Source organism: Xenopus laevis, chromosome 7L (assembly GCF_017654675.1).
Source record: "Xenopus laevis strain J_2021 chromosome 7L, Xenopus_laevis_v10.1, whole genome shotgun sequence".
Lineage (NCBI taxonomy): Eukaryota > Metazoa > Chordata > Amphibia > Anura > Pipidae > Xenopus > Xenopus laevis.
The window spans coordinates 32,027,089-32,046,293 of NC_054383.1; the positions used below are offsets into that span (position 1 = coordinate 32,027,089).

The 19,205-nt window shown below is 34.4% G+C and overlaps 1 protein-coding gene across 10 annotated transcripts in view; it reads left to right on the forward strand.

Moving 5' to 3' along the window:
- The window catches only part of myof.1.L (myoferlin, gene 1 L homeolog), a 102,666-nt gene that overhangs the window by 65,334 nt on the left and 18,127 nt on the right, over nucleotides 1-19,205 (forward strand). For 5 of the 10 annotated variants that reach the window (XM_018225305.2, XM_018225306.2, XM_018225307.2 and 2 more), the window contains 17 exons: nucleotides 176-331; nucleotides 1,417-1,548; nucleotides 1,780-1,943; nucleotides 2,587-2,701; nucleotides 4,261-4,366; nucleotides 7,294-7,433; nucleotides 8,417-8,590; nucleotides 8,790-8,892; nucleotides 9,923-10,000; nucleotides 10,122-10,303; nucleotides 10,387-10,545; nucleotides 11,193-11,291; nucleotides 11,397-11,558; nucleotides 11,862-12,027; nucleotides 12,935-13,011; nucleotides 15,542-15,583; nucleotides 16,204-16,260. In XM_018225305.2, the coding sequence (XP_018080794.1) occupies nucleotides 176-331; nucleotides 1,417-1,548; nucleotides 1,780-1,943; nucleotides 2,587-2,701; nucleotides 4,261-4,366; nucleotides 7,294-7,433; nucleotides 8,417-8,590; nucleotides 8,790-8,892; nucleotides 9,923-10,000; nucleotides 10,122-10,303; nucleotides 10,387-10,545; nucleotides 11,193-11,291; nucleotides 11,397-11,558; nucleotides 11,862-12,027; nucleotides 12,935-13,011; nucleotides 15,542-15,583; nucleotides 16,204-16,260 (2,112 nt within the window). The remainder of the gene's footprint in view (nucleotides 1-175; nucleotides 332-1,416; nucleotides 1,549-1,779; nucleotides 1,944-2,586; nucleotides 2,702-4,260; nucleotides 4,367-7,293; nucleotides 7,434-8,416; nucleotides 8,591-8,789; nucleotides 8,893-9,922; nucleotides 10,001-10,121; nucleotides 10,304-10,386; nucleotides 10,546-11,192; nucleotides 11,292-11,396; nucleotides 11,559-11,861; nucleotides 12,028-12,934; nucleotides 13,012-15,541; nucleotides 15,584-16,203; nucleotides 16,261-19,205) is intronic. The other 5 variants (XM_018225311.2, XM_018225312.2, XM_018225313.2 and 2 more) reach the window with 3 other exon arrangements.

Here is a 19,205-nt window from a genome sequence, read left to right on the forward strand (position 1 = left end):
CATGTGACATTGGTAAGATTTAAATTTGGAAGAAAATACTTATCTTCAGTCTATCTAGCCCAAGTTGTTCATAGAGAAACTACTGTATTAATATACTGAAATGCTTATATTTTTAAAATATATTACAAATAAATTATGAATATATTGACCTGCTTATAAATGAATGATCAAACAGCCACAGAACAGCATGCCTGACGTGATCATCTGGATGATTCGAGCAGAGAAGAGACTCGCCTACGCCCGTGTCCCAGCTCATCAGGTTCTCTTTTCCAAAACCAGCGAGGAAGCATGTGGCAAATATTGCGGAAAGACCCAAACTATATTTTTACAGGTATATAAAGGCTCTGATTTTGAAAATAGTGTAAATGGCAATATGACTATGCTAAGCAATAAAAGTTTAAACATTAAAGGGCAAGTCAACCCCAAAATAAAAGAGAACACAATTTTAAGCAAATTTGCAATATACATTCATTAAAAATGTTCTATGTTTTTATGTTAACGTATACAGTATTGAAAGCAGTGTTTGTCCCTATCTATTCTCTGCCCTGGTGGCTCAGAATGTTGATACAATGTAAGACAAGGCAGCTGATTAACAGACCTGACTTTGCTGGAGAACAAGGGCTTTTGCAACATTGTTTTAAAAGTAACAACCAGGAGTTAAGCAAATGCTGCTTTCAATAGCAATAAAAAATGTTTCTAATATAGTTAGTTAGGCAAAAATGTAATGTATAAAGGCTGGAGTGATTTTATATATAACATGTCAGTCAGAACACTACTTCCTGCTTTTCAACTCTCTTGGTTTACACTGACTGGTTACCAGGCAGTAACCAATCAGAGACTTGAGGGGGGCCACATGGGTCATATCTGTTGCTTTTGAATCTGAGCTGAATGCTGAGGATCAATTACAAACTCGCTGAACAGAAATGTACCATGTGGCCCCCCTTCAAGTCGCTGACTAGCTCAGAGTTATAGAGCTGAAAAGCAGGAAGTTGGGTTCTGGCTGTTTTATTAGACATCTGTTCACTCCAGCCTTTATACATTACATTTTTGCCTAACTATATTAGAAACATTTTTTATTTTGCACAGCCTATCTATTTACCCAGTTTTTATTTTTACACTGAACTGTTCCTTTAACATAGTTTTCTTAGTCCTTGAAATGCTAAATCCTATATCAAGTGTTTAGCAGAAGTGCTTTCAACTTCCATCAATATAAATTTGGCATATCATGGAAGGAGACCCTACTGTACAGGTTTAAATCAATGTGTTGTTAACTGCTGGATTACATAAACACAGTAAATATTTTTTAAAAGGCTAATGTGTGAAAACCACCCGGCTAGAATTTTGTATTTGGTTAGTAGATTTTGAAGTGCATGTAAAACAAATCGCCTCATCCTGCTTTGCTTTGATGTATTCTAGTACCCACTTGACAAGACCAAAGGTATCAAAATTCCTGTTCAGCTGCGAGTGAACATCTGGCTGGGACTGTCTGAAGTTGAAAAGAAGTTTAACAGCTATTCAGAAGGAACCTTTAGTGTTTATGCTGAAATGGTAATCATGAAAATTGCATGTTCCATATGCATGGGCTGAATTAAAGAAACTAGCAAAGATCTATACAATCTTCAGGTTTTGCCGCAAGTTTGTCAAGAAGGTTATTAATTTATTTAATTTTAAGTTTAGGACTTCTTGGTTTATTTTAGCCTACATCAGAAAAGCCTGGCAGTGCTTTAAGAGAGAATTAATTAAACTGTATTATTAGTCATTCATATGTTTTCCTTCTAGTATGAAAATCAAGCTCTCTTACTTGGGAAATGGGGCACCACAGGCCTTCTCAAGCGCCACAAATTTTCTGATGTCACTGGCTCAATAAAACTGAAGAGAGAGAGTTTTTTGCCCCCAAAGGGATGGGAATGGGAAAATGACTGGAATGTGGACCCTGAAAGGAGGTGAGATTTAGTTGTATGTGCAATTACAAATGTTGTAGATAGTGATGGGCGAATTTGTGCCGTTTCGCTTCACCGAAAAATTCTCGAATTTCGCGCGAAATTCGCATAACAGCGAAAAATTTGCGAAACGGCGCCGGCGTCCGTTTTTTCGGAAAAATTTTTTTTGACGCCGGCGAATTTTTTCCGCGAATTTTCGCGGGCGTTTTGCGAATTTATTCGCTGGCGGCGAATATCGCAAGTTCGCCGCGAATTCGCGCCTGGCGAATAAATTCGCCCATCACTAGTTGTAGACTCACTGATGGAATACTATCACTTTATGTTCTGCAAGTTTAGTCCTTACAATATCTTAATAGTAAGTATGATGCTACCTTAAAGCTAGGCATTCATGTGCCGATACTGATTGTTGACCACAAATGAGTCTGCATCTTATTGGCTGTGTATATAATACAAATATGGCCTATTCATATTTAGCTGAGGTTATGTCGGATATTCAACCTCTCCTAATGTGATCCAATCACTATCTCAGGAGCCAAATATCAGAGTAGCCGCATTCTGATTCCACGACCCTTTCTTATCGGACTACTTTGTGTGGAGTGTTTTCCTTTTTTCTTGTTCTAGTAACCATTCTCTAATAATATTGCAGCTTACTAACAGAAGCAGATGCTGGTCATACTGAGTTTTCCGATGAAATCTATGAAAATGAGGCGCGATATCCAGGTGGTGAATGGAAGAAGGCAGATGAAACATTTACTGATGCAGTAAGGCACTACAGCATATAACTAGACCATATTTATATTAGAAGTACATACCCAGCCCTACCAGTACTAAAATTGCATGGAAATATAATGGTTGAACATTTTACAATAGTCTAATAACTTATTGCAACCATTTAGATGTTCACTTTTAGGTAATCAGTAAATGATATCTGCTCATTGGTTACTGTGGGTTACTTGTGGCTTATTATATTAGCCTTTAAAATGACATTGATAACCTATTCCTGTAAACAATGACAAAATGACAGCATATTTTATATAGAAAAATAATATAACAGCATAAATTTCCTTGTGGTATGTGGCAAGCATTGCTATGGTCTCATGCAGCACAGTGTTGGGAGAATTGATCAAGACATATAGAAATATGCCAAAGAACAAGAACTTTAAAAGGAATCCTTCCCCTTGCCCCTTCCTAAAAAACCATAGAGGCTTCAAATAGTGCCAAACTAGAGTAACTGCCTTGCAGTACAGTACCCATCTCCAAATGTTAGAATTTTTGTATAAAATAAAGTTTAATTTGCCACAGGTTTCTTTTTCCTAAACAAACAGGTATTCCCGCTTCTGTCCAGTTTAGTTAAACTCTACCTTTTAGACAATATATTTATAACTTAAAAGATGAATAAAAAGGGATTTACAATGTTACCAATTATCTTGTTTTCAAAGTACTTTTAATGCGGACGTTGTGGGGTAGATTTATTAAGGGTTGAAGTAAAAATTTTAATTATCCAAACCCAATTTGAGTTGTAATTCAAATTTGAATTTCGAGATTTATCACAATCAGGCTCGTTAAGAACACAAATTTGACTATTCGCCACCTTAAACCTGCTGAATTGCTGTATATGTCAATGGGAGAGGTCCAGGGATCAATTTGGTGATATTTGCAGTCTTCCTGATATTCGAGATTTTTTCAGAGAAAAAAACTTGAATCAAGTGTTTTAAATTCAAATAGAGTTTTTCTTATTTGAATCGAGTTCTTCTAATATAATTCGATTCGAGTTTTTGGGTCGATTCAATTCGTCCGGGCTGAGAAAAACTTACGTTTTTATTAACATATTACAATTGGTCGAATTTCTGTGAGTTTTAAAAAAAACTCACATGAATTCGAAATTCGACCCTTGATAAATGTGCCTCCCCACTCTGCTTTTTCTTAAAAAGGCTATACCTACACCTGCCATAGTAGTTGTGGGGCCATTCTAACAACATTCTTTGAATGTCCATGAGACACTACCTAAGATGTGCCCCATTTTGGTATAGTTGGATCATTCCCCGAGGGCCCATTAGAACAATTAGGAGGTAGGAGAAAAAAAGTCAAGAACATGTCAATGAAGTAAATGAAGGCCATAAATATAAAGAAAATCGTAAACAGGTGCACTTTGCCCCAAATTTGGACTATGAAAATGAAAATGAAATGTGATGTCTGTTCTTTTTTTCAACAGCAGTGCCAAGTTTAGGCATTTAGAATGAATAATTCTACTCGTGCCCCAAAACTGATTTAGCATTCTAAACAAAATACAAACTTTCCTAAGCATTGTTTTTTATTTTAGAATGGAGAAAAGTCAACCTCACCCAGTGATCTTGCCTGCCCATTTGGATGGATCTGGGAAGATGATGCATGGATGCGGGATATCAATCGAGCTGTTGATGAAAATGGTATAGTGGATATGCTTTTGTTACAGTCAAGCTTTCTTTTATCATTTTAGGCTTAAGCCTAGCTGGTACATTTTTACCCTGATAAGTTTCAATAGGAAAATATATAAAACTGGTCAGACCAGGCATAACATAAGCAACATAGCCAACATTACAATAGCTGGACACAATACAGCATCTGAAAAAGACAAAGAGGTATGGGATCCCTTATCCAGAAACCCGATATCCAAAAAGATTGGAATTATAGGAAGACCATCTCCCATAGATTCCATTTTAATCCAACAAATAAATATTTTTTAAAAAGATGTCCTTTTCTCTGTAATAATAAAACACCCTGTACTTGATCCTTGCTAATATATAATTAATCTTTATTGGAGACAAAATAAGCCTACTGGTTTTAATTAATGTTTAAATTTTTTAAGTAGACACTGGGGCACATTTACAAAGCTCGAGTCAAGGATTCGAATTAAAAAAACTTCGAATTTCGAAGTGTTTTTTTGGCTACTTCGACCATCGAATGGGCTACTTCGACCTTCGACTACGACTTCGACTTCGAATCGAACGATTCGAACTAAAAATCGTTCGACTATTCGACCATTCGATAGTCGAAGTACTGTCTCTTTAAGAAAAACTTCGACCCCCTAGTTCGGCAGCTAAAAGCTACCGAACTCAATGTTAGCCTATGGGGAAGGTCCCCATAGGCTTGCCTGAGTTTTTTTTGATCGAAGGATATTCCTTCAATCGTTGGATTAAAATCCTTTGAATCGTTCGATTCGAAGGATTTAATCGTTCGATCGAACGAATAATCCTTCGATCGTTCGATCGTAGGATTTGCGCTAAATCGTTCGACTTCGATATTCGAAGTCGAGCGATTTTAGTTCCTAGTCGAATATCGAGGGTTAATTAACCCTCGATATTCGACCCTTCATACATCTGCCCCATAAGGTATAGAAAGTAAAATTACAGAAAGACCCCCTTATCCATAAAACCACAAGTCCCAAGCATTCTGGATAACAGATCATGTTCAAGATAAAAGCAACTTTATCAATTATTTCTTTATTTAAAGCGTAAAATGTTCTGGGATCTGAAACTGTAAAATCAGGATGTATGCAATTTGCTGTGTTGCATTCAAACCTTTACTATAGCGTTCCTTTTGATTTTTTTGTAGAATGCGTGTACAGGGTATTTGCAATTTCTAATTGTTGCATATTGATAATGCAAGAATGAAGAGATATTCATTTAAGTTTCATTTTACAGGGGTAGTAAATAACGGTTAATAAAGATCTGTTGATACCAGGTTGTATGGGATATTATATATATCTATATCTATATATTATATATTATATATATCTATATCTATCTATCTCTCTATCTCTCTCTCTATCTCTCTCTCTATCTCTCTCTCTATCTCTCTCTCTATCTCTCTCTCTATCTCTCTCTCTCTCTCTATATCTCTATATCTCTATATCTCTATATCTCTATATCTCTATCTATATATCTATATATCTATATATCTATATATCTATATATCTATATATCTATATATCTATATATCTATATATCTATATATATATATATATATATATATATATCTATATATATATATCTATAATACACAAAGGCCATGAATATCTTGTAAATTATATCCTTATAAACGGTGAGTTCTGATGTCATCAGTTATAAACGGTGAGTTCTGATGTCATTTCTGTCACATGACTCGCTGAAATTAGTGTATTATAATAAATAAAGTACCCCCAGTTGCAAAATATGAGGATGTTACCTCAGAGTTTCATGACCTTTATAAAAACACTCGGCCTTCCCTGTTTTTATATGGTCATGAAACTCCTTGGTAACTTATAATATCTATATCTATATCTATATATATATATATATATATCTATATATCTATATATATATATATATATATATATATATATATATATATATATATATATATATATATATATATATATATATATATATATATATATATATATATAGTCAAACACAAGAGTCCTCTGCACTCAACCCATTATCAATATATTTAAGACAGCGACATTTTGTGCATACTGCTACTAAAAAATGCCTTACCCTTTAAACAAAACAGGGATTGTTTGTCCATATATTGCAATATATTTAAGCTGGCCAACTACGTCAAAGTCATCCCATATCTGGCCAGTCCTATGCTCAATTTTAATATTGCAGTATATATATATATATATAAAAATAAATCGCACCAACAGGACTTTATTCTTCCATCCTTTTTTATTTTGTACTAAGTCCTGTTGGTGCAGTTTATTTTTCTACTTATACTTATTGTTAGTTTTTACCAGCACACAGGCACTGGAGTTTGTTTGACCGTGTGCACCGTCTCTAATTTGCATAGATAGATAGATAGATAGATACAAGTCCAAGGGTTGCCAGCACTCTCAATAAAGTTACTTAAATTTGCCTGGGTGCAGTGACAATAAATTATCCATAACTACTACAAGAAGGTCCGCACTCTCAGGACTTATAAAACTGATCATTTGACTTTTACCAGCTGTTTGTTCCCACACAGTTTATATTTAAGGTAGTTTAATGTTCAGTTTGTTACTTTGAGAAAGGCTAGGGACCCGGCCGAAACATTAGTCATTTATAATAAATATTAGGATATCCTGAGAGTGCGGACCTTCTTGTAGTAGTATTTATATATATATATATATATATATATATATATATATATATATATATATATATATATATATATATATATATATATATATATATATATATATATATATATATATATATATATATATATATATATATATATATTTAATACATACATTTATAAATAGTCTTCCCCAAATTGGTGTTATTCATGTTTTTACTGTATTAATGCAAAGTTTCACAAAAACAAACTTCAGTCATTTTCCTCCATTGTTTAGGTTGGGAATATGGGCTTACCATTCCTCCTGACAGTAAACCTAAGTCTTGGGGTGCTGCTGAGAAAATGTACCACACAAACAGACGTCGCAGGCTGGTTCGAAAGAGAAAGAAAGATCCTAAAGTGTTGGCTACCTCAAAGGTAAAGTGTAGCACTACATTAAAGGGCAGATTTATCAACATTCACATTGGAATTTGTACTGCAATCCCAGGGCTTTTTTGCTGCAAAGATTAATTTGAATTCGAGTTTCCAAAACACAAAATATCTAGATTCATTAAGCACAAAAAACTTGAATACAAAAATGAATTTAGTCAAAGGTAATTCATTATATTTTTTCAATTTAAGTTTACTGTAAATTTTAGGGCTGTTGTTGCAGAACTGTGGTGTACATTTGGTTAACGCTCATTTCTAGGTCATTTGTTACTTATGAACCCAATGTTGATCTGTAGTAATGGGTAAATCTGACCTGTTTATCTTTGCTGAAAATTTACCGAAATGCATTGAAGTCTACGGGCAACAAAAATGCATGACAATTTTTTTTTTTTTTTTTTTGAAGCACAACAATTTTTTTTTTTTTTTTTACCCATTATGGATTTAATTTTTGAGGGAAAACTTGGTAAAAAAAATGTCATTCCTCACAATTGATCTGCTTTCCTTCAGAATAATATTAGTGTGCTTTAACCGACCGTTATGACTAGACTGTAGCCAACTGAGCTTTTTTGTTTTTTACTGTGAGTTGCTACCTTTAATACTCTGCTATTGAAAGACAAACAGAATAAGAAACTCTACCATCAATACTCAGCTACTGAAAGACAAATAGAATACTCTGAAACTATTACTTATCAAAGCTTTGAGTATGGGCAAAAGGCCTGCATGAGAAGTTCTAAAACAGAACATGGTGGTTTAACTTGTATTCTTTTTTAGGAGAGAATTGGCTTTGTGCATAAAGATAACCCTTCATTCTTTTCCTCTATGGGCAGAAATAAACTCAGCAGTTATTATGATGATTTGCAATGTTCTTTACATTAGGAGGTGGCTTGAAAATTTTATGATTGTAAATTTTTGAAAATATATGTGCATGCCAATGATGTATTTTATTTTTTATTATTCTTTTGAAAATGTAGGCAGCACTGACTCCACAGGAACAGGAAGGATGGGAGTATGCTGCTCTGATAGGCTGGAAGTTTCACATGACACCACGCAGCTCAGACACATTCCGCCGAAGACGCTGGAGGAGGAAAATGGCTCCTTCTGATCAACATGGCGCAGCAGCAATCTTTAAACTGGAGGGTGCCCTAGTGAGTGTTCACAGCTTTGAGAAAGGAAAACTGTGAAATAAACATTAACATCAAATAAACATCAATTCTCTTTATATTTAGTTATCTTGTAAAGGATTATATGAAAGAGTCTGATTAGTGGGTCAGAACAAGTAAACTGTATATGCACAGAAAACGGAAACTTAGAATATACTATAAATAAAATCTTTACTTATTTAAGGGAACTGATATGACAGAAGATGAAGAGAAAAAAGGTTCAGAAAAGCAGACTGCAACAAATGTATTTGGCGCAAACACACCCATAGTTTCTTGTACATTTGACAGTAAGTAACATGCACCTCATTTCTAAAATTCTTTGTTTACAAAAATCCACTGCTGTGTCTTGTGCTTTGAAAAAATGCCCCAAAATGTGTAATTGTGCCCTTCATATTAAAAAGGGCTTTATTTACCAATTCAACTTGAACAGTCTTCTTAAATTCACTCATCATATGCTATGCCAATGATCCATGAAGTCTGTGTCTGATGTTGGACTAATAATATCGATATAGCATTAACATTATGGCAGATAAATTAAATAAAGCGTGACAAATCTGTACCCTGACCAATTAAATAAAAACAATTAGGGGTCATATAGTACCCTACACCATGTTCTACACTATCTGCCATGTTTTTTTGCATTTTGCAGTATGCCCTGCACATAGTATTACAGAGTCCATGAATGACAGGATAGGGTGGTCTTGTGTCACCTGGAGCTGCGCACTGCACCTCGAGACAGATTTTTTTTAACAAGCATAAGATGCGATGTTGAGAGCAGCCAGAGCCCAGATACGTGTTTATTAAAATGATTACCAAGAGGCTTGCTTTGTTCCCCATAGTGCTCTTAGTGACCCCATTTGCCTTTTTAAAAGAACCAGGAACAGAAAATACTGGCACACAAAGCAGGTGAACCCTTGCTTTAATTTAACACGAATTCTTAGTACTATATGTCTGCAATAAAAGTTGAATTGCCATCTTTAATGAGAAATATGTGCAGGGGCATGACTACAGAGCCCAGGAGGTATAGGGGCCCCATGAGGCCCTAATTCATAAGCAATATCAATAAATATTGGTAAAACAGGTCAACCTCCAAACATTTTGGGGGCCTGAAAAAACAATTTGCTGTGGGGCCTCGTATTATCTAGTCATGCCACTGAATATGTGTGAATTAATTTCCTGATTAGGATTTTGATTATACACAAAGCTCTAAAAAGCCTGAAATACCCAATAGACATTATATTTAGTAGCTGAATAGAACATTGATTTTCACCTTGGATTAAAAACATTTTAAACCAACATTATTTTTACTTTTCTAAGAATTCTACACCTACCATATGCGTTGCTACATTTATCAAGCCCGAGGTCTCACTGCCTTGGATAAAGACAGCTTTTCAGGTAAGAAAACATTTTTATTTTTTAATCTTGAACAAAAACATAAATCTTGTAGTGGATTGTGCAGTAGATTTCTTCTTCTAAAATTATATTGTTACACGCATTATGTTTTTTAACTTTCTAGATCCATATGCGCATGTATCATTCCTTCATCGAAGTAAAACTACAGAAACCATCCGCTCCACTCTGAATCCAACATGGGATCAGACCATTATATTCAATACTATTGATATCTACGGGGACCCCCGTGCAGTTACACAAAATCCTCCAAATGTAGTTGTTGAGATATTTGACTATGACCAAGTGGTGGGTATAATGTGCTTTACTGCTCTTTAGTGGAATTTGATCAGCAGCAAATCAGCTTCTAACTTTGGTTTGCTTTTGTGCAGGGAAAAGACGAGTTTCTTGGCAGAAGTGTGTGCGTGCCCATGGTCAAGCTGAATCCTGACGTTGATATTACACCTAAACTTCTGTGGTATCCTGTCATGAATGCAAATAAGAATTGTGGGGACGTCCTTATGGCTGCAGAGCTTATAATTCGAGAAAAGGTGAGTGGATACATTTGTCTTCAAAGGGTTTACTTTTGGTATCCAGGCACCCCTCATCAAGTTCTACAAGTTGTAAGTAGAGGTGAGAGGGTTTCTGAACAAAACTGCGGCCATTTTTCACATCATAGTTTTAAACATAGAAAAGATATATACAATGTTATCCACGGTATGTTGCAGCAATGATTTACTTCCAAGAGGGTTTGGTACAAAGTCTGTAACTTTGGGTGTAACAGCAGAGACAAATATGACAATAAAAAAATGTTATTTTCAGAAGAACGATCAACCAATATGTCATCCTTCTTTGATGTTTATTTTACATTCAGTCAAATAAAAGATTTTTTTTATGCTGAATACATTTAGGGGAAACTGTATTACAAGTCGAGTTGTGTTTAACCCAAAAATTTTAATTTTCTAGTGTTAAAAGTAAAAACCTAATTTTTCAGGGTAAAAAAAACCTCAAATTTTTCAACTGCAAATTTTTTGAGATTTATTATTCCTTTGAGTTTTTGGGTTGTTCACTGATTCGAGGTCTTTACATTTGAATTTTTTCTTAAATTATAGAAACCATTTGAGGTCTAAAACTCACAAAACTCTAAAATGTTAACTTTGATAAATAACTTCTTAATGTGTAAATGTTCCTTTAACAGGATGGATCCAACTTGCCAATTCTTCCATCGCAGAGGGCACCACAGATATACATGGTGCCTCAAGGCATTCGTCCAGTGGTTCAACTCACTGCTATTGAGGTAAATATTTTTCATCTACACGTGTAAATAAATATATTATGTGTTCTCAACCGAACTCATGCCAACGTTTTGCATAAATTTGACTAATCTAATTTGTCTTCACAGATTCTTACTTGGGGCCTGCGAAATATGAAAAGTTACCAGTTGGCATCTGTGACATCTCCAAGCCTTATTGTTGAATGTGGTGGAGAAATTGTTGAGACTGCAGTGATCAAGAACCTTAAAAAGACTCCAAATTTTTACAGCTCTATCCTTTTTATGAAAGTGGTAATGCAATTAAGACAAATAGATCTAACAGCAATTTTTTTTCTAAACAAATACTTAAAGCACGGTCATGTTTGCATATAATACGAATAATATGTTTGAAAGTGCCTCTAAAGCTTCTTATGTGTAAATATATCATGTACATTTAGGTACTTCATTTCAATATTTATTATGAAAAATGAATCCGCTTATTACGTGCAACCTTCCTCATGTTTCTGAGAAAGGCTGCATATGACAACCAAAATTTTATATTAGGTTGCTTTATTTGTGTGATAAGATTTAGTCACATTAAATCTTTTTCTGTAGCTTCTTCCAAAGGATGAAATGTACGTGCCTCCCATCATTATCAAAATTGTAGACCATCGTCCTTTTGGAAGGAAACCTGTTGTAGGACAATGCACTATTGAGTGCTTGGAAGAGTTCCGATGCGATCCATACATCACTAAAAAAGAAGATGCTCCAGAACTCAGAGGTAAAGCAAGCACATTTCTCAAACCTTTGAGTGTTACATGCATGATGCAATTCATTTTATACCTAGTTAACCAAGGAAATCTGTTAATATTCATATGGTTTTGGTCACGTGCCCTCATGAATTACAGTGGGGGATAAGTCATAGCTCTAAGAAGATTAAATGAACATTATGAAAAGAGGAAGATCAGATCACCCACAAGGGTTATCTCCAAGGAGTAGATTGCAAGTAAAAATGAGTTTGAGGGAAATCAAAGGTATATCTTAAAAAATGCGGACCTGAAACAAGAGTAACCAGATTTAGATAAAAATGGAAAACTCACTACATGGAATGATGGGTCTAGGTACACCTGCAGATGAGGAGAAACAGTGGACCAAGTTGAGAGAAATAGACTAGCGCAAAGCAGACATTAGTTGAAAAATTTAAAATATGTACTTAAGGTTTTTAAATCCTTTACATAGTTCAAAAAGCCTTAATGCATTTTGTGCCACACAAGGGCACAGAGTCTATTTATTGCAACAAGGTCTATTAACTCTATAAAATAGAAAAAGCTGAACAAGAGGTTTGAACCCCATATAAATATGAATTATTGCTAATGCTGTGCCTGCAACAACACCCCATAACTAAATATGGCTATCCGTGTAAATGGAGCAGCCTAGTCTCTCTCTCTCTCTCTCTCTCTCTCTCTCTCTCTCTCTATATCTATATATATCTATCTATATATCCCACAGAGCATACTATCTACACTTAAGCTTGGAATGAAACTGTATCTTGTATATATATATAAGTATTGTATTCAACCCTAGTTGATTCTATTAATGCACAAGTAGCAATATTAAAATAAAAATGTACATATGAATATTCAGACTTGTACCTATAATATTCATTATATTTAAACATTTTCCTTTAGTTGCACGATTAACTTCCTCCCCCCCTCGTGATGTTGTGATAGAAGTAGACGACACAAAGCCTTTACTGGCTAATCAGGTAAACTTTAAATAAGAGCTATTTTACACATGGTTATAGTGCATATTGCTGTTTGTCTAAAGAAGCCTAACACTTTCATACTTAATAAATGTTGCAATGTGTGCTACGGGTCTAGTAACCCATAGCAACTAATGAGATTTTTACTTTCAAACAGGTGCCCAGTAAGTGCTGACTGGTTGTTTTTTTTTGCTCAATTTTTAATTATTGACCCGTTCATTGTATTACTAGCACAGTGGTGGGCCATTGGTCTGACATGATTACTTAATACATGGTATTTTTTTTCATGTAAAATGTAATGATTTAATTTTTTAGACTGTTCTAACAGCTCGCTGGGTGGAATGTATTTAAATAAGTATTAAGCATTCTTAAAATCTTGATTACAGCAGTGGAACCCAATCATAAAGGTCTTGAGACTGCTAATATGATAGAAAAAAATAACAATGTAAATTGCAAAAGTGCTCAGAAAAGCTCTCCCAAGTAATTTTACATTACGTTGTGGGCATATGTACTCTTATTTTCTTACAAGTCAAATCAGATGTTTGCTAATCCGGGAATTCTGCTTTCTAGTTGCTGTGGGTTAATAGGATTAGGGCAAATTGTGTGACTTTTATGACATTGCTCTTTCTTTCTCTCTCTCTCTCTCTCTTTCTCTCTTTCTCTCTTTCTCTCTTTCTCTCTTTCTCTCTTTCTCTCTTTCTCTCTTTCTCTCTTTCTCTCTTTCTCTCTCTCTTTCTCTCTCTCTCTCTCTCTCTCTCTCTCTCTCTCTCTCTCTCTCTCTCTCTCTGTTTAAACAAAAGCAGATAATGCATGGACTTCTATTTATCCTACCTAGATTAGTAGACTGTCAGATGAAATTATATTGAGTCAAAATAGGACCCTGACTCATCTGAATCAATTAAATAACATTAAAAATCTTAGTGTGAGTAGCCATATAGAGAATTATTTTCATCCTGACATCTACATTTTATTTTTCATGAAACAAGATGTGTTAAAGGGGACCTGTCATCCAGACATAAAAAGCTGTATAATAAAAGTCCTTTTAAAATTAAACATGAAACCAAATTTGTTTTTTATTAAAGCATCCATACCTGTTATAAACATGTATAAAAGTCTTAGCTGTCAATCATGTATTGCTTGCCCCTCCTCTATGCCATAGGCAGCTAATTACTTTCACTTTCCATTCTGCACTTCCTAGATGTACCTGCTCTGCTCACATTCCCCCTCCCTCCTCACCATCTCATTGTGTAGCCAGTGCATAGGCATCAGCTGCCCCATTCTGGCTCATATACAAGATTTTGTAATAATGCAAAGCTTGCATTAATAACGCTGTCCACAAAATGGCTCCTTCCTGCTTACTGTGACTGTAAATTTAAATATTCTATGTAGTTAATTTTATTTTGGTTGACCTCATAACATTGGAAATATTTTTTAGGGTGACAGGTCCCCTTTAAAGGGGTGGTTCACCTTTAAGTCAACTTTTAGCATGTTATAGAATGGCTGATTCTAAGAAAATTTTCAATTGTTTTTTATGATTTATTTTCTATAGTTTTTGAATTATTTGCCTTTTTCTTCTAAGTCTTTCCAGCTTTCAAATGGGGGTCACTGACCCCATCTAAAGGCTACAAATGTATTGTTATTGCTACTTTTTGTTAATCATCTTTCTATTCAGGTCTCTCTTATTCATATTCCAGTCTCTTATTCAAATCAATGCAAGGTTACTAGGGGAATTTGAATCCTAGCAAGCAGATTGCTGAAATTGCAAACTGGAGAGCTGCTGAATAAAAAGCTAAATAACTCAAAAACCACAAATAATAAAAAATGAAAACCAATTGCAAATTGTCTCTGAATATCACTCTCTACATCATACTATAAGTTAATTTAAAGGCGAACAATCCCTTTAAACTGGTCAGCTTGGCTGAACCATAGGTTCATGATTTATTCCATATAATATGCTGTCGGAAGGTGCATAAAATGTGTTTGTATACATGTTGTAAAGCCTGTTGGGTCACTGTATTTTATGTATGTTAACTGTAAGCATGCAAACATGTATGCACCCAAAATTCAATAGCCTTGACCCTAGTTTCTAAAGTGCAATAATCTATACTAATTAATTTTCAATCTGCTCTGAAAATCTGATCCTTGAGATAACTGAAACCACTTTGTTGCTTTTTTTTCTTTAACTTGGCTTGGGAAGTTGCTACTGTATGTTTCCTGCTTTCAAATGAGGGTCACTGACCCTATCTCAAAAACCAAATGCTCTATAAGGCCACAAATGTATTGAGATTACTTTTTATACTCCTCTTTCTATTCAGGCTACTCCTATTAATTTTCCAGTCCCTTGTGAGAGCTACTAAATAAAAAACAAAATAACTCAAAAACCACATAATACAAAATGAAACCCAATTGAAAATTGTCTCAGAACATCACTCTCTCCGTCATACTAAAACTTAACTCAAAAACGAACAACCCCGTTAATCAATTTTCTTTGGTATTTCCCTAATCCAAATTGGGTATGGCTTCTTTACCTTAGGGATCTACTGGCATTGGGAGATTAGGCAGGCAAAATCTGTCGGTAAGTAGGTGCCTCTGTTACTGCATGCCTTTACAGAAGGCATTAATCTGCATGAAAATTAATGTCTCTAAATACTAACCCCAGCAGTGTTTGTTTCCCTGGAATGCTTTCTAATATCTATGACAGCTAATTGTCTTTATGTTTTAATCAACTAGTGTTAAGGTCAAAGTGATTTATATGTAACTAACTTTTAAAATCATAGAGCCATAAACTTACAATCAGATCATGTTTTTGGAGACTGAAGTGAAAACTAGGAAATATTTCCACCCAGCCTTCAATTTTCTAAGGTATCTGAGTAGGGTTGTACCATGCATTAAGGTAATGGCACACATGAATTTTTGTCGGGTATTGTCTAAAACAATTTTTCATTGGAAATAATGGAAATTTCATGTATCTATCGTTTTGACTTCTAATATCTTGGGATCTGTAAGACTTTTTACCCAAAATTAGGTTACTGTGCTAAGACTATATATTGTATGTAGCAGGGCTCAAAAACTGCTATATGTTTCACCGAAAATTTATCTCAGTGCTGTTATAACTGAGAACATAAGAATGATAACTGACAAATAGATAAAGGAATAGAAGAGACAAGTCACACAAAACTGTGTTCCAATTTCCAGTTGTTAAGCAGTATGTCAACAGCAATCGGAAAAATGGCTTCTCCAACCACAGTGCATGTATGTATGCTATTTAACAATGCATTTTGTCACACCTGGGCTTTAGGGCTTCTTGGAAATCATCTCACCTTACTTCTGAATAGGGATTTTGGAGGGAGATTTTAGTTTTACTGCAACAGGAAATATATCTATAAATACTCTCTGAACTTCTAGTTTAGCTTGAGGATTTCTGGGCGCTATGTGTCTTTTCCTTATCCTTTGTCTGGAAGCCCTGCCTGAAGGATAGTTAAGAAGAAAATTGGGGAAATTTGGTAATCCTGGAAGACTACCTCAAAGGTCCGTTAGAATGAGATTTTGAAAACTTGTTTGCTGCAGATATAGATATTCTTGGAACTATTGGCTTATAACATAGTGATTCTATATACACAATATGGTCAAAAACATCTGGGCACCTGTCTGTCCAGTATCTTATTCCCAAACCAAGAATTTTAAGATGAAGTTGGGCATCCCTTTACTGGTCTAATAGCCTCTACACTAACTGTTGGTGGGATTTGCTTCCACTAAGTCACAAAACCACTAGTAACCATTAGGACATTGACTTTGGGGGACTGATGCCACAGCCTTAAGATTTGTTTTCAATGGAACTGGGGGCCTTAGCACAACCCAGTCCATTATTTCTCCTCTGTAGTGTCTCCAAGCATCTGTCAGACCAAGACAGATGGTGAAATTCCATTTATCACTCCTAAGATGTTTCCACTCCTCCATGGTGGTGACCTTTCCATCAGTGGGTTGGCACTGAGTAATGAGGTGGACATTGTGATGTTAGATTTGTTCACTTCTGATTACCAATCAAACCCCCCTCTTCCTACCAATGGTTCTTGTATTTACTTTGCTTCCAGAGACTGAGGTCATTTTAGATGGGAGTGTCTGGGTCCTTTTTCTCCATGTAGTTCATCTGGAACAGTCTTAAAACAACTGCATTAGAGAATTCACCTTAAAGGATTCAAGTTTTTCCTTGATGATGACGTTTTTGCCTACATATTGGTATTAAATGGAACTATTGTGAAAATAAAAATTGCATATAAACTTTATTTCATGGACATAAGACAATATATATATATATATATATATATATATATATATATATATATATATATATTTATTATTATATAATATATATATATATATATATATATATATATATATATATTTATTATTATATATTATATATATTCTTTATTATAACAAAAGATCTTTTTAAATTTTCATGATAGTTCCCCTTTAACTGATTCATATTTAGGAAGGCATAGTTGCAGCTGGTGTTTGCCAGAAGTTGACACTGTTCTCTCTCCAAAATCCCCATTTATGTGTGTTGCATCAGAAAATTAGTATTATACAATACAGTATCCTAAAACGATCACATACATGGTTTCCAGGTATCTATGATTTAATTGTTTCTCAAAAGGTAAGTTTTAATGTTGCATGCTCATAGAACTGTTTAAATTTAGGCCTCTGGCACACCTTACTTTTTACTTAGGAGTATAAAATTGTTAATGTGACTGATATGGGGTTTCTTCAATCCAATGCGCTATGTACAAAAAAATCTGGTGTACGCCCCTAAGTCAACAGCTATGATTCAATGAAAATCTTATCTGAATATTTGTACCCTCCTTCCAAGTTGGTGCAACTAATTGCATTCCAAGTGAAAACACATTTGTTTGAGAGGTGTTGGTTTGTTTTTTATTTTTTCACAGATATGATCTTTCTCACCTCCCAAATATCTTTGGTTTATTACATACTTTAAGCATTATAACATGTCCATAGTTCAGTATTAAGAATAAGTTTGTTATAGATGTCAGTATATAATCCCCCTCCGTTTTTAATAAACCCTGTTTTTCATATATATTTTATATATTTAAAATTTCAGTGATTTAGTTTGTTAGCCTAATGTAGCCTTTCTAATATTTCTAGTCATGTTATAACTATAAATGAGTCATTCAGAAAAACTGATTTTTATGAGTCTTGCATCTTGCTAGCCCACTACTTATGAATAAAGATGACATTTTCCATAAAGCATTAACATACTTGTGTTTTTAATAATGTCACATTAAGAGGCCCATTTATCAAAGTTTGAATTTATCTCCATATTTTCTGGAAAAAATTCAGACCAAATCAGCACAGTTTTTTTCACTTTATTTATTAATACACTTTCCCAAAAATTTTGTTTGTGGGAAAAAATCGTAAAAAGTAAGAATTTTACGAATTTTTCTGAATTTCCACCCAAAAACTCCCAAAATTTTTTTGGGATTTCTCACATTGACTTATATCCAACTTTGGCAGGTCTGAGACTTTTGGATTCTGACTTTTTCCATCCACGGGGTATGATACATTTCTAAAACTGTATGTTTTTTTTTTTTTTGAAAATTCCAATTTTATACAAACAATTTTTTCAGATTTTCTGCATTCGGAGTTCAGTAAATAGCCCCCTCAGTACAGGAAACAAACACATTTTTCTTGCAAACAGAATAAGTAAATCATTTTTGTTATAGTAGCACACTTTTTTTTTTCATTTTATGTACTGTATTCTTTCAATATATTCATTAGTTTAATAACGGAACCATTTTGTTCACCCACAGTTTACCAAATTGGGTGCAACACCCATGAAGGCAAAGGAGTTGTGTTATAGCATATTCTGCCCCTGCAATTTTGGAGTCTTCTTATAAACAGGAGAGTTTATAAGCTTGGGCATTGGCCCATAGCAACCAATCGGTAATTAGGTTTTGTTTCAACCAGCTGCAGTTAGAACAATGAAACCAAAAATTAGCTTTATTGCCATGGGTTACCGCCCAGGTGCATATTTGCTCAGTAATGGTAAAGAAAGACCCATGGGGGCTGCCTTTAGTTATTATTAGCTTAGTATGTAATAAACGCACAATATCTAAAAACAATCATTTCTATCTTGGGAGCTGTCCTTTATAGTCTTACAACTGATATATTATACATTA